The following is a 14,247-nucleotide window of genomic DNA, read 5'->3' on the forward strand; positions in this document are numbered from 1 at the left end:
TACACTCTTCTAGTATAAAGCTGCTCAAATTACTTCTTGCATTTGTTTTATTATATGCATTAAAAATTATCTTGAAATGGTACATTACCATGGGAATAAATAAATGAATGGCTAATTATAGCATGTGTGTGAATAAGTCAGTAATGAAAAACAGCTTTGAAAAGAGATTTAGGAGCAGTGAATTGAAGAGATAGGGAAGAGCAATCCGAATCAGGTGGCAATTAGGCCTTTGAAGGTAGGTAGCTCTCCTCCCACAACCCCCTTCAATTAGGGTAATAGGCAGCAGCTCCATCAGAATCTGAAATAAATGGAGAAGCTTGGATGAACCTGAACCAACTTGACCAGGAGAAAGAAGGGGCAGATGAAGGTGGAAGGCAGAATAAGGACACAAGCAAACTATACCAGGATATATTGTGCTAAACCTGGACAGCAGATGGAGCGCTTTGTCCGAGTTCCCCAGAGCCTGTACCAGGGAACACACTATGGGAACACACTGCCTTTGGGCCAGCATGGACTCTCTGACCACCAACAGCCTGTCTGGAGGCAAAACACTGGTGCCCCCACTTTCCTGGCCAGGACGGGGCTGGTGGTGCCCACGAATGCCTGGGCCTACTGCACTGACCCTCACAAGAGGGCACAGCTTAAGGCCATTCTCTCCCAGATGAACCCCAGCCTGGGCCTGCGGCTGTGCAAGGCCAATACCAAGGAGGTGGGCGTGCAGGTGAGCCCACGTGTAGACAGGTCTGTGCAGTGCTCGCTGGGCCCTCTCACCCTGCGCAGCTGCTCTGTTTGGGGCTGCAGGGACCCCAAGGCACCCCTACCAGCCTGGCACCTCTATTCACCAGTAATGGACCTCCGGGGCTTGATCCGGCTGCGGAAGGATGGGAAGGATGAGGAGAGGGATGCTCTTTCCAGTACCGCAGAGGAAAGCCAGCAGCAGCAGAAGTCATCACCAGTGCCAAGGTCACAAGAGGACAAGCAGGAGGAACTGTGGCAGCAGGACAAGTTTCTGGAGGAAGATGCTTCTAGTCTTGGGAGGAGCAAGCAGGCCCAGGGAGATGCCCACCCTCTCAGGAAACCCAACTTCCAGGTGAACTTAGTCTTCCCCCTCCTCAGTCCTGTGCTGGCCCCATCCTCTCTTTCCTCTTTTCCATTTCTGGGGCAAGAAGAACAAAATCTCCCCGGCTTCCTTCCTTTATTTGGTGAAGGAGAGGAAGTTCTGAAAATATGTATTTCAAATGTTATTTTAAAAATTCTTACCAAGGTTGTGTTTATTGATTTCAGAGAGGGAGTAAGGGAAAGAGAGGGTTGGGGTGAGAGGGAGAGGGGGAGAGAGGGGGAGAGAGAGGGAGAGAGAGGGAGAGAGAGGGAGAGAGAGGGAGAGAGAGGGAGAGAGAGGGAGAGAGAGGGAGAGAGAGGGAGAGAGAGAGAGACCAATGTGAGAGAAAAACATTGATTGGTTGCCTCACGTATTGCCCAATCAGGGATTAAACCCAACCAGAAATCAAACCCACAACTGTTTTGGTGTATGATATGACACTTCAACCAACTGAACCACCTGGCTGGGTGTGAAAACTGGTGTTTTACATGGCCTCTGTGTTTTGTAACTTATTGGTGAAATATGGTGCCAGCTTTAAGCATGTGCAAACCAAAAGTCTGGCAACCATTATTAATTGGGAATGAGGAGATGAAGAAAGATTTCATGTCTGTGAAGTATATTTTCATAATCTCATTCTGGAGAGACTGTGCTTATGGAATTGTGGAAAATGGATTGAAAAAGTGTGAGAGGCAGCAGGTAAAAGAATCCCAGAGTAATCCTTCAGAGATGAGACACTAAATTAATGTAATAACCTTGAGAACAGCTGTGAGTGAGGTTAAGGAGGCTTTTTGTATTTCTTATACTAAGCCACAAGCAAAGAAGGATCTGGCTTTTTTCACTCCTGGATAATAAAAGACACTTCTTTTATTTTCAGTTTTTGGAACGAAAATATGCCTATTTTCACTGCAAGGATTGTAAGACTAGATGGGAGAGTGCTTATGTGTGGTGCATTTCTGGAACTAGTAAGGTGAGTAAAAGTGTATGGGACATGGATGAGGGTTGGGCAGGTATAGATATTAAGTGGAGGAAGAAAGTATTTCCTAATGGAGCATAACTTAATATTGTCTCATTCATCTTGGCATCCTCCATGCCAGGCACATAATAGGTGCTCAGTAAATGAACTGAACTGAAATGGACAGTCCACATGACTTTCTGAGGCTGCCGACCCATGTCCTGGTGTTTGTTCTGTTGGTTTGGTACTTATGTTGGACCACGTATCAGGTTATTTAGATGAACTTTTGTTCTTGTGGACATTAGGACTTTGTGTAATCATTTTTCAGTTGTTTTTTGAACAAGTTTGGGCATTAGTGCTAAGGAATTTCCACTGTCTGCCCACAGGCAGGGCAATAAGAGAACTTCTTTAGGCTAAGGAGTTTCCTCCCTTACTTTGAATTAGTTGTCAACATATTCATTTTGGGGAAGATTTCAGTCTGTGTTTTCAGATTTTCTAGAACCATCACATCATAGAACAGTAGGCTGGGGCTAAGCAGCTTTTTTCTCCTTTTCTCTACATTTTGTGACAGTCTACAGCTGGTCTATGTCACCAACTTCTATGAGCATTTGAGTTGGAATCCCTAACTGTAGATGGAGAGGTGTGCTAAGGCCTGAATGAAAGCATGACTTTTCACACTAGTCATTTACTATACCTGAAGGTAAATAGATTTTTAAACTAAACTAAAAGTACTTTCCTTTTCTTGCCAGAAGAAAAGCAGTGGATTTAATTCAAACCCTCTAAGACACTAGGATACAAAGACATAGAACTCATCCTCAAGACATTTATAATGATAGCAGTGATGCAGACACAGTGTGCTTTGGTGACAATCAGTGGCACCTATGGCATGGACATGGTACAGAAATAACACATGAGGGGATGAGTAACCTTGTCAGGAGGAAGGCATTGTGATATCTGAGCAGGATTTTAAAGGATAAATAGGAGTTCACCAAGTAAGGTAGGGAGAAAGTGTGCCCGAGGAAATGTACAAAGCCTAGAAACCACGTGTATTGGTGGTACAAAGGAAAGGAATGAGTTACTTAAAAACTGGGAGCCTAGGGTACATATAAACTTGGATTTAAAAAAATACAAATTTCTCTTTAGGTTTATTTCAAACAACTCTGTTGCAAATGCCATAAGAGTTTTAACCCTTATCGGGTAGAAGCAATCCAGTGTCAGGTAAGCATATAGAACACTTCCTTGTGTCTAAAATGTTTTCATTGTTACCATGAAGCTTTTGTGGCATAATGTTTGGATTTGATAGAATTGGATATTTGTGTAGGAGTGTTAGGTTTTCTATATGTTTGAATTTTTATAATATTTTAAGGAAAAAAGCATAAATTCTGTTTTTTTTTTTTGGGGGGGGTATAATGGGAGATTTAGTCTTAAGTTGCCTTACGTGGTGTGTTTATGTATGGGGTGGTGTGTTTTTTCTCAAACACCCTGTGTATGGATGTAATAATTTAATGGGTAACCTTTATTAAGCTTTTACTATGTGCCAAATTTTGGGCTAAGTGCTTTACATGCATTATCTGCTATTGAGTTACTGATTTGTTATTGTATTTTTCAGTGCTAGAATTTTTGTCTTTAAAAAAAAATGACTTTCAGTTTTCAGCTGGAAATATAATTCTCATTTCTTTGAACATATTAAGCACAATTATCTTAATATCTGTATCATGTAACTCCATTCCTTATTGTTCTGTTGCTATACTCTTGATTTTCCTCAGTTTCAAGTGTGCTGTTCTGTTTCCTTTTGTACCTTTTTATTTTTGATTGAGGACTAGATATTATATATGAAAAACTACAATAATAATTGAGGCCTAGGGTAGTATCTTCTTCCACAGAAGACTTTTTTTGCTTCTGGTGAGCAGACTAACAATTTCAGTTCACTATTTTCCAATCAGGGATGAGCTCTTTTGAAACTGGGCTTTGGAATCTGTGAAGGCTGGTCACGTTTTGGCTCATCCTTATTCTTAGAGGATAGCCTTTCAGAGTTTCAATACAAAATTTGAATTGCTTACTAGGGTTCTTCCATTTTGGAATATTTAAGATTATCCCTCTGTTAAACCCATTTTCAGAATTCTAATGTCTTTCACCTCTTCCAGAATTGGCAGATACCTTTAGAGAGAAAATAGTCCCAAATGTCAGGCTCACCTCTCTTTCTGGCTTTCCTTTTCTAATGCTTGGATAATTTTCTGGTGCCTTTAAATAGTTATTTTAAAAGAATTATTATTACTTTTTAGCTCAGCTTTTCCAGTTGTCCTAAGCAGGAAGCTTGGTCAAAAGTACTAATCCATTATTGCCAGAAACAGAAGCCCACCTTTAGAGGAAACCTAATTTTTTAATTGAGCCTTTTCTTCCTTACAAGGGTATTGTGAGAATTAAGTTAATCTATATAAAGTGCAAGTACAGTGCATATAGTAAGTATCATGCGAGTATTTGCTATTAGAATTTTCTTATAAGGACACATACTTATCAATAGGAGAGTGGAACCTATAAATGTGTATTACAAGATTTGATAAATCATACTTAAGACTCTTGTTTGAAAAATTAAAATGCCTATTTTCACAATATAAAAGGTAAAGTTTGACCTACTCTGTTTGGCTATGGACATATAGCCTAAAATAGAGCAGTGATTATTAATTGGGAGGGTGGGCCAGGCAGTATATCAGTCTCCATGGGGTGTAATTTTATTTATCAGAAGACAGAATGGGATCATGGTTAAAAACACTTTAAATTCTAGTAAAGATCAGGCATGTCCAGAAAGAAAAGAAAATTTTTAACTACCTCTATAACACCCTTTTTCCTAGTTGTAACAACCAAAAATATCTCCAAACATTGCCAAATGTTTGCTGGTGGGTAAAATACCATTGGTTGAGAATCACTGCTGGTGTTTTTAAATGTCTCAATGTAGATAATCAAATCACTTAATACTCACCCACTTCCTCTCATTCCCACCTGGTTATAAATGTGAACACCTACACAGTAAAGATACTCTATAAAACTCTAATGTGTAAAACTTTTCTCTTATATAAGATCTTCTTGATTGGCTCAGTGATATTCTCTAAAACATCATCTTTGATCACTCATCTTGACAAATGCATGCCATTTAATGGGATAAGAGTGGTTTTATACAACTTGGTCTTGGACTTTTCCTAGGACTAAAGGAGGATGAAGATACCACGGAGGGGGTGATGGGAAGTATTTTGGTTTGAGGATTACATTTGAAACACTAATTTGATTGTGTCAAAATTGTTCCTTATTTTCTAAAGACTTGTTTAAAGTCCCGTTGTTCCTGTCCTCTAAGGAAAAGAAACATTGACCTAAGGAGGCCTCATCGACAGGAACTTTGTGGCCGCTGCAAAGACAAGAGATTCTCCTGTGGCAATATTTATAGCATTAAATACATCATGTGACAGACAGTATGATTTGTACAGGTCACCCCAGCACTTCTTGTCACTTACTGTACTGTTTCTTTTTTGTACCTTAGCTCTGACTGGGTTTTGGAAAATGAACTAGGCTTTTGTACTTTTTCTAGGTTATATAACAATTGTATAGTATGAATAGAATGAAATAAATGCATGTAAAATAGACCATGAAGGCACATTAGTTGGTGAATCCAGGGTAAAATCATAAAAAAAATCATTGGGAAATGGTACATAACTGTCACTTTATCACTTTTATTAAGGGAACAATGAAGAGGAACAGTATTCATTTGACAAACTTTTATAAGCTGGGTGTTCTAAGCACTGGGAATATAGAGATAATCTAGGGGCCAGGTCCTTGCCCTCAAGTATACAATAAGGATAGCAAATACTTCAACAGCAGGAAGTAAGTGCCAGGCATTATTGTAACTCATCACAGCAGCCATAGGAAGTGGGGTCTGTTATACCCCTTCTTAACAGATGGAGAGGCAGCCGCAGAGACGTCATGGGATAGAGCCAGGATGTGAACCCAGAGGGACAAGGGATTTGCCCCAGGGCCTTCACTATTACATTTTCTCTCAGATTCAGATGTGGTAAGTGTTATAGAGGAAGCAGGGTTCTTTGACAGTGACCCTTTAGATAGTGTGGTTGGGAAGAGGCAACATGACAATGGAGACCTTCAGGATGAAGGAGCTGGGAGAAAAAATGGTTTTGATCCAAGGCAAGAGCAAAGGCCCAGAGGGGGTGGGATAATGTACTTGGCATGTCCCAGAAGTAGGAGCCCCCAAGGCTAATGTGGGGTGTGGGCTGGAGAAGACAGGGCTCAGGTCACAAAGGGTTCCTTCAGCTATGGTCCAGCAGATGGCAGCCCATAAAGGGGTTTCAACAAGGCAGTGACATCAATTCTTACTTTAGAAAACTCACTGCTGCCCTTGCTGGGTGGGTCAGTGGTTGGAGTGTCGTCTTGTACACCAAAAGGTTGCGGTCTCCATTCCCGGTCAGGGCACATACCTGGTTTGTGCAGCTTTGATCCCTGGTTGGGGCACGTATAGGAGGCAACCGATCAATGTTTCTAACATCTCTCTCTCTCTCTCTCTGTCTCTCTCTCTCTACCTCTCCCTTCCTCTCTCTGAAAATCAATAAAAACATATCCTTGGGTGAAGATTACAGAAAAGGAAGAAGAAAACACTGCTGTGAGGGAAGACCAGGCAGAGTGGAAGGAGGGAGACCAGTTAGGAGGTTAATGAACACATGAGCAAAATGATGACTATGTCAAGGGTGATAGCTGTGGAGATGGAGAGAAGTACTTCTACTCAAGACCATGTTTGGAGATGTAACGTACAGGATTGGAAGTGGATGATAAAGAACTAAATGATGACTTTTAGAGTTCTTTGAGCTAAGGGCAGATGGAATTAAGAATAATAGGAGCATGTTCCTGGATCAGATGATTCAATTTCAAATCCCGGCTGTGCTACTTAAGAGATGTATGAATGTGGGCAACTTTTTTTGTTTAAATTACTCTTCTCTAAAATGAGAACTATAATGGTACCTGTCTTCTGGTGGTGGGGTGAGAACTAAAGGAACTGATAAATGTTAAGCACTTAGTATAGAACCTGCAATACTTAGAGGGCTCCATAAACTTAGCTGTCTTATTTTGGTGGGGCTTTGTGGTGACGTGGGCAAGGGCTTCTGTTTTCAACATATTAAGTTTGAAATATTTAAGACATTTAAATGGAGATATAAGCTATTGAGCTATGAATCTGGAATTTAGGAGGGAAATCAGTGCTAGAGAGAGAGAGAGAGATTTGGAGAAAATATAGTATTTAAAGCCAGTGACCTGGTTGGGGTCACAGACGAAGATTACAGCACAGGGCTCTGGGGCACGAACATTTAGAGCAATGATTCTGTAACTTTAATGTCCTGGGAGTTAATCTGTTCACTGGAGATTCTGATCCAGTTAGTCTGGGGTCTGAGTCTGCAAATCTGACAAGCTTCCAGATGCTCTTGTGCCACTGGTCCTGTAGATCGCATTCTGAGTAGCAAGAGATTAGAGGTTAGGTAAAAGAGGTGTTCAAGAATGATGGGAAGAGGATGTTATCATGAAAGCAAAGATAAAATAGTATTTTGAGGAGGGAGTGGCTTGAGGAACTTCATCAAATGGTAGTGATGGAAGCTAAAGCTAATAGAGTCAAGATAGTGAGTAGAGATATTTTCTAGAAGTTTTGCTGTTAAAAAACCAAATTGGTGATAGTGAGAAGGACCTTTGTGGGAAATGGAGGTACTGAGTGAGTTGGTATATTCCTGGAAATAATTCAGTATAGAGAAGCTGAAGGTACAGCAGGGAGAGGACACTGAGACAGGAGCAAAACCCTTGAAAAGGAAGGGATGGGTTCAGAGAAGAGTGGAGTGATTAGGCCTGAATAGAAGCAGTGATATTCCCCTTTTTTAAAAAAAGGATGGAGCACTTAGAATATGAACTAGTTACAGACAGGTTTATAAATTTGAGGGTGAAGAGAAAATCATCTGATTTGTTTTATTTACTCAATGAAGTATGAAACAAAGTCATCAGCGAGGCAGGAAGAAAGGGAAAGGGGTGGGGGCTGAGAAGGGAGAGCAAGGTGTGAAATAATTGTCTCAGGTACTGGGAATTTGAAATTATCAGGGAGGTGTAATTGTATTTGTAATTGTAATTATCTGATAGCATTGAGAGCTCCTTTTGAAACTCTGTGCTGTTTGAGATATGCCTGGTTACAGTTTTCCTGTAGTGTCTCACTCAAGCAATTGTGGTGCAGGTGTGAACAGGGGAGATCTCAGGTTTAACTATCTGAGTAAGACAGGAGAAAGATATTTGTGAATAACAGCCAGGGAGTGATTACAATCCATGGAATTTATTTATTTTAGGTTAAATATTTTTCTCTTTAAATTTACTAAGGTAACATTGAATAATATCATTACATAAATTTCAGGTGTACAACTTTATGACATTGTATACTCTATTAGGTACTCACACCACAAAGTCTAGTTTCCTTATGTCATTATATTTTGACACCCTTTACCTTCTATGTCCTCCCCCCACACTATTTCCCCTCTGGTAACCACCATTCTGTTGTCTATATCTATCTATTTGTCTTTATGTTTTGTTTGTTCATTTGTTCCTTTTTTTGTTTTACATGCCATATTATTTTCTATCTGACTTACTTCACATAGCATGCTTTCTCTGGATCGATCCATGTTGTTGCAAATGGAAATATTTCACTTTTTTTTTTTGTGTGTGTGTGTGTGTGCGTGTGTGTGTGTGTGTGAGCTAAGTAGTATTCCCATTGTATATATGCACCACATCTTCTTTATAGAGTCATCCATTGAAGGATATGTAGGTTATTGTTTTTCCGCTCTGATTTTTATTTTCTTCCTTCTACTGACTATGAGTTTTGTTTGTTATTTTTCTATATCTGTAAAGTGTAAAGTTAGATTGTTTATTTGGGGTTTTTCTTACTTCTTGAGGTAGGATTATAACACTATATACTTCCCTCTTAGTACTGATTTGAATGCATGCCCCAAATTTTGGTATGTCATGTTTTCATTTTCATTTGTATCTATGTATTTTTTTTCATTTGTGTCTATGTATGTTTTGATCTCTTTCATTTCTTCTTTGACTAAATGGTTGTTCAGTAGCATGTTATTTAATCTCCAGATATTTATTTTTCCTCTTTCTTATTATAGTAAATTTCTACTTTCATATTGTCGTGATTGGAAAACATGCTTGGTATGATATTCAGTCTTTTTTTTAAAAATTTAAATTCTTTATTGTTTAAAGCAGTGGTTGGCAAACTCATTAGTCAACAGAGCCAAATATCAACAGTACAACGATTGAAATTTCTTTTGAGAGCCGAAAACCGACTTCTGCACATGGGCCACGAAGTTTCAATCGCACTGTATGTGCGCACCCGCATGTGGTATTTTGTGGAAGAGCCACACTCAAGGGGCCAAAGAGCCGCATGTGGCTTGCGAGCCGCGGTTTGCCGATCACTGGTTTAAAGTATTACATAAGTCTCCTTTTCCCCCCATCGACCACTCCCTGGCCACTCCCACCCCCCAGTACATGCCCTCCCCCCACCCCTATCTGTGTCCATTGGTTATGCTGATAATGCATGCATACAAGTCCTTTGGTTGATCACTTACCCCCCCTCCCCCACCTTCCCTCATAGGTTGGATAGTCTGTTTGCTGCCTGTATGACCTTGGTTCTAATTTTGTTCATCAGTTTATGTTGTTCATTATATTCCACAAATGAGTGAGATCATGTGATACTTATCTTTCTCTGACTGACTTTGGTTAGCATAATGCTCTCCAGGTCCATCCATGCTGTTGCAAATGGTAAGAACTCCTTCTTTCTTACCACAGTGTAGTATTCCATTATGTAGATGTACCACAGTTTTTTAATCCACTCATCTGCTGATGGGCACTTAGGCAACTTCCAAATCTTAGCTATGGTAAATTGTGCTGCTATGAACATAGGGGTGCATATATCCTTTCTGATTAGTGTTTCTGTTTTCTTGGGATATATTCCCAGAAGTGGGATTATGGGTCAAATGGGAATTCCATTTTTAGTTTTTTGAGGAAACTCCATACTGTTCTCCACAGTGGCTGCACCAGTCTGCATTCCCACCAGCAGTGCATGGGGATCCCTTTTTCTCCGCATCCTCGCCAGCACTTGTCATTTGTTGATTTTTTAAAATTTCTTTATTGATTAAGGTATTATATATGTGTCCTTATTCCCCCATTACCCCCCACCCTCTATTCATGCCCCCACCCCCCTGTTGTCTGTGTCCATTGATTAGGCTTATATGCATGCATATAAGTCCTTTGGTTGATCTGTCCCCCTTACCCCCACCGTCTCCTACCTTCCCTGAGGTTTGACGTTCTGATTGATGTTTCTCTGTCTCTGGATCTATTTTTGTTCATTAGTTTATGTTGTTCATTATATTCCACAAATGAGTGAGATCATGTGATATTTATCTTTCTCTGCCTGGCTTATTTCACTTAGCATAATGCTCTCCATCTCCATCCATGTTGTTGCAAATGGTAAGAACTCCTTCTTTTTTACTGCAGTGTACTATTCCATTGTGTAGATGTACCACAGGTTTTTAATCCACTCATCTGCTGATGGGCACTTAGGCTGTTTCCAAATCTTAGCTATGGTGAATTGTGCTGCTATGAACATAGGGGTGCATATATTTTTTCTGATTGGTGTTTCTAGTTTCTTGGGATATATTCCTAGAAGTGTGATCACTGGGTCAAATGGGAGTTCCATTTTTAGTTTTTTGAGGAAACTCCATACTGTTCTCCACAGTGGCTGCACCAGTCTGCATTCCCACCAGCAGTGCACGAGGGTTCCTTTTTCTCCGCATCCTCACCAGCACTTGTCATTTGTTGATTTGTTGATGATAGCTATTCTGATAGGTGTGAGATGGTACCACATTGTTGTTTTGATTTACATCTCTCTGATGATTAGTGACTTTGAGCAGGCTTTCATATGTATTTGGCCTTCCTTCTGTCTTCTTTTGAAAAGTGTCTATTTAGATCAATTGCCCATTTTTTATTGGGTTGTTTATCTTCTCTTTGTTAAGTTGTATGAGTTCCCTGTAAATGTTGGAGATTAAACCCTTATCATTGATATCATTGGCAAATACATTCTCCCATGCAGTGGGTTTTCTTTTTGTTTTATTGATGGTTTTCTTTGTGTACAAAAGCTTTTTATTTTGATACTAGAGGCCTCTTGCAGGAAGATTCCAGCAATAGGGCTTCATATGGCGGTCTGCTTCCCTCCCTTCTCCCCTGCCTCGCCTGCTTCCCTCCCTTCTCTCCTGCCCCACCTGCTTTCCTCCCTTCTCCGCAGCCCTGCTTGCTTGCTTCTCTGCAACTTTGCTGCCTTCTGCAACACTTGGCTTCCTTCTTCTATGCTGTCTTCAGTCTTCACTCTGCTCCTGGATATGCAAATTAACCACCATCTTGGTTGGGTTAATTTGCATACTTGCTCCTGATTGGCTGGTGGGCGTGCCCAGTGGGCTTGTGGGTGTAGCAGAGTGATGGTGAATTTGCATATTACTCTTTTATTAGATAGGCTAGTCCCATTTGTTTATTTTCTCTTTAGTTTCCATTGCCCTAGGAGCAGTATTAGTGAAGAAATTGCTTCGGCATATGTCTGAGATTTATCTGCCTGTGGATTCCTCTAGTATTTTTATGGTTTCCAGTCGTATGTTTAAGTCCTTGATCCATTTTGAGTTTATCTTTGTGAATGGTGTAAGTTGGTGGTCTAGTTTAATCTTTTTGCATGTATCTGTCCAATTTTCCCAACACCGTTTATTGAAGAGACTGTCTTGACTCCATTGTATGTTCATGCCTCCTTTATCAAATAATAATTGAGCATAGTGATTGGGTTGATTTCTGGGTTCTCTATTCTATTCCATTGGTCTATATGTCTGTTCTTGTGCCAGTACCAGGCTGTTTTAAGAACATTGGCTTTGTAATACAGCTTGATATCCGGTATTGAGATCCCACCTACTTTGTTCTTCTTTCTCAGGATTGCTGTGGCTATTCGGGCTCTTTTTTTATTCCAGATGAATTTTTGGAATGTTCGCTCTAGGTCTGTGAAATATGCCATTGGTATTTTAATGGGAAGTGCATTGAATTTATAGATTGCTTTGGGTAGTATGGACATTTTAATGATTTTATTCTACCAATCCATGAAAATGGTATGTTCTTCCATCTGTTTATGTCTTCCTCTATCTCTTTTTTCAGTGTCCTGTAGTTTTCCGCGTATAGGTCTTTTACCTCCTTAGTTAAGTTTATTCCTAGGTATCTTAATTTTTTTGGTGCGATGGTAAATGGGATTGCTTTTTTAGTCTCTCTTTCTGTAAGTTCATTATTGGTGTATAGAAATGCCATAGATTTCTTGGTGTTAATTTTGTATCCTGCTACATTGCCGAATTCATTTATTAAGTCTAATAGTTTTTTGATGGAGTCTTTCAATACCGTGTCATCTGCAAATAAGGACAGCTTTACTTCTTCTTTTCCAATTTGGATGCCTTTTATTTCTTCTTCTTGTCTAATTGCAATGGCTAATACTTCCAGTACTATGTCAAACAGGAGTGGTGAGAGTGGGCATCCCTGTCTTGTTCTGGTTCTTAGGGGAAATGGTTTTAGTTTTTGTCCATTGAGTATGATGTTGGCTGTGGGTTTATCATATATGGCTTTTATTATGTTGAGGTATGATCCTTCTATTCCCACCTTGCTGAGAGTTTTTATCAAGAAAGGGTGTTGGATTTTGTCAAATGCTTTTTCTGCATCAATTGATATGACTATGTGATTTTTATCTCTCAATTTGTTTATATGATGTATCACTTTTATTGATTTGAGGATATTGTACCATCCTTGCATTTCTGGGATAAATCCTACTTGGTCATGGTGTATGATCTTTCTGATGTACTGCTGGATCCGATTTGCTAGAATTTTGTTGAGGATTTTGGCATCTATGTTCATGAGGGATATTGGCCTGTAATTCTCTTTCATTGTGTTGTCCTTTTCTGGTTTTGGTATTAGGGTGATGCTGGCTTCATATAAGGAGCTTGGAAGTGTTTCTTCCTCTTGAATTTTTTGGAATAGTATGAGGAGCATAGGTTTTAGTTCTTCTTTGAATGTTTGGTAAAACTCCCCTATGAAGCCATCTGGCCCCAGGTTTTTGTTTGCTGGAAGCTTTTTGATGACTGCTTCAATTTCTTCCATAGTTATTGGCCTATTGAGATGTTTAGATTCTTTCTGATTGAGTTTTGGATGGTTGTATTTTTCTAGGAATATGTCCATTTCCTCCAGGTTGTCCAGTTTGTTGGAATAGAGTTGTTCATAATATTTTTTAACAATCCTTTGTATTTCTGTGGGGTCTGTTGCTATTTCTCCTCTTTCATTTCTGATTTTGTTTATTTGGATCCTCTCTCTTTGCTTCTTGGTGAGCCTGGCTAGAGGTTCATCAATCTTGTTTATCCTTTCAAAGAACCAGCTCTTGGTTTCATTGATCTTTTGTATTTTTTTTTTTTTTGGTCTCTATGTCATTTAACTCTGCTCTGATCTTTATTATTTCCTTCCTTCTGCTTACACTGGGCTTTTCTTGTTGCTCTCTTTTGAACTCTTTGAGTTGTAGTGTTAGGTAATTTATTACCATTGTTTCTTGTTTTTTGAAGTAGGCTTGTAGAACTATGAATTTCCCTGTCAAGACTGCTTTAGCTGTGTCCCATTGATTTTGGATTGTTGTGTTTTCATTGTCATTTGTTGCTGTGATGTCTTTTATTTCTTCTTTGATCTCTCTGGTAACCCAGTCATTTTTAATAACATGCTATTTAGTCTCCATGTGTTTGATTTTTTTGGATTGTTTTTATTGTAGTTGATTTCCAGTTTTCTGCCACTGTGATCTGAGAAGATGCTTGATATGATTTCTATCTTCTTGAATTTGAACAGACTTTGCCTGTGACCCAATATATGGTCTGTGTTTGAAAATGACCCATGTGCACTTGAGAAGAATGTATATTCTGTGGCATTTGGGGTAAAATGTTCTGAAGATGTCAATTAATTCCATATGATCTAGTGAGTCATTTAGGATTGATGTTTCTTTGCTGTTTTTTTGTTTAGAGGATTTGTCCTATGGTGATAGTAAGGTATTAAAGTCTCCTACTATGATTGTATT

The 14,247-nt window shown here is 39.5% G+C and overlaps 1 protein-coding gene across 1 annotated transcript; it reads left to right on the forward strand.

Moving 5' to 3' along the window:
* Positions 1-321: 321 nt before the first annotated feature.
* On the forward strand, positions 322-5,506 carry ZAR1L (zygote arrest 1 like; the record flags this gene model as incomplete). Its single annotated transcript, XM_080662185.1, is given in 5 exon segments — positions 322-383; positions 385-1,090; positions 1,974-2,066; positions 3,195-3,269; positions 5,363-5,506. Coding segments are annotated over 5 exon segments (1,080 nt in total).
* Between the last annotated feature and the right edge of the window lie 8,741 nt (positions 5,507-14,247).

The sequence above is a fragment of the Plecotus auritus genome (genome assembly GCF_963455305.1).
Source record: "Plecotus auritus genome assembly, chromosome: 3".
NCBI classification, from domain to species: domain Eukaryota; kingdom Metazoa; phylum Chordata; class Mammalia; order Chiroptera; family Vespertilionidae; genus Plecotus; species Plecotus auritus.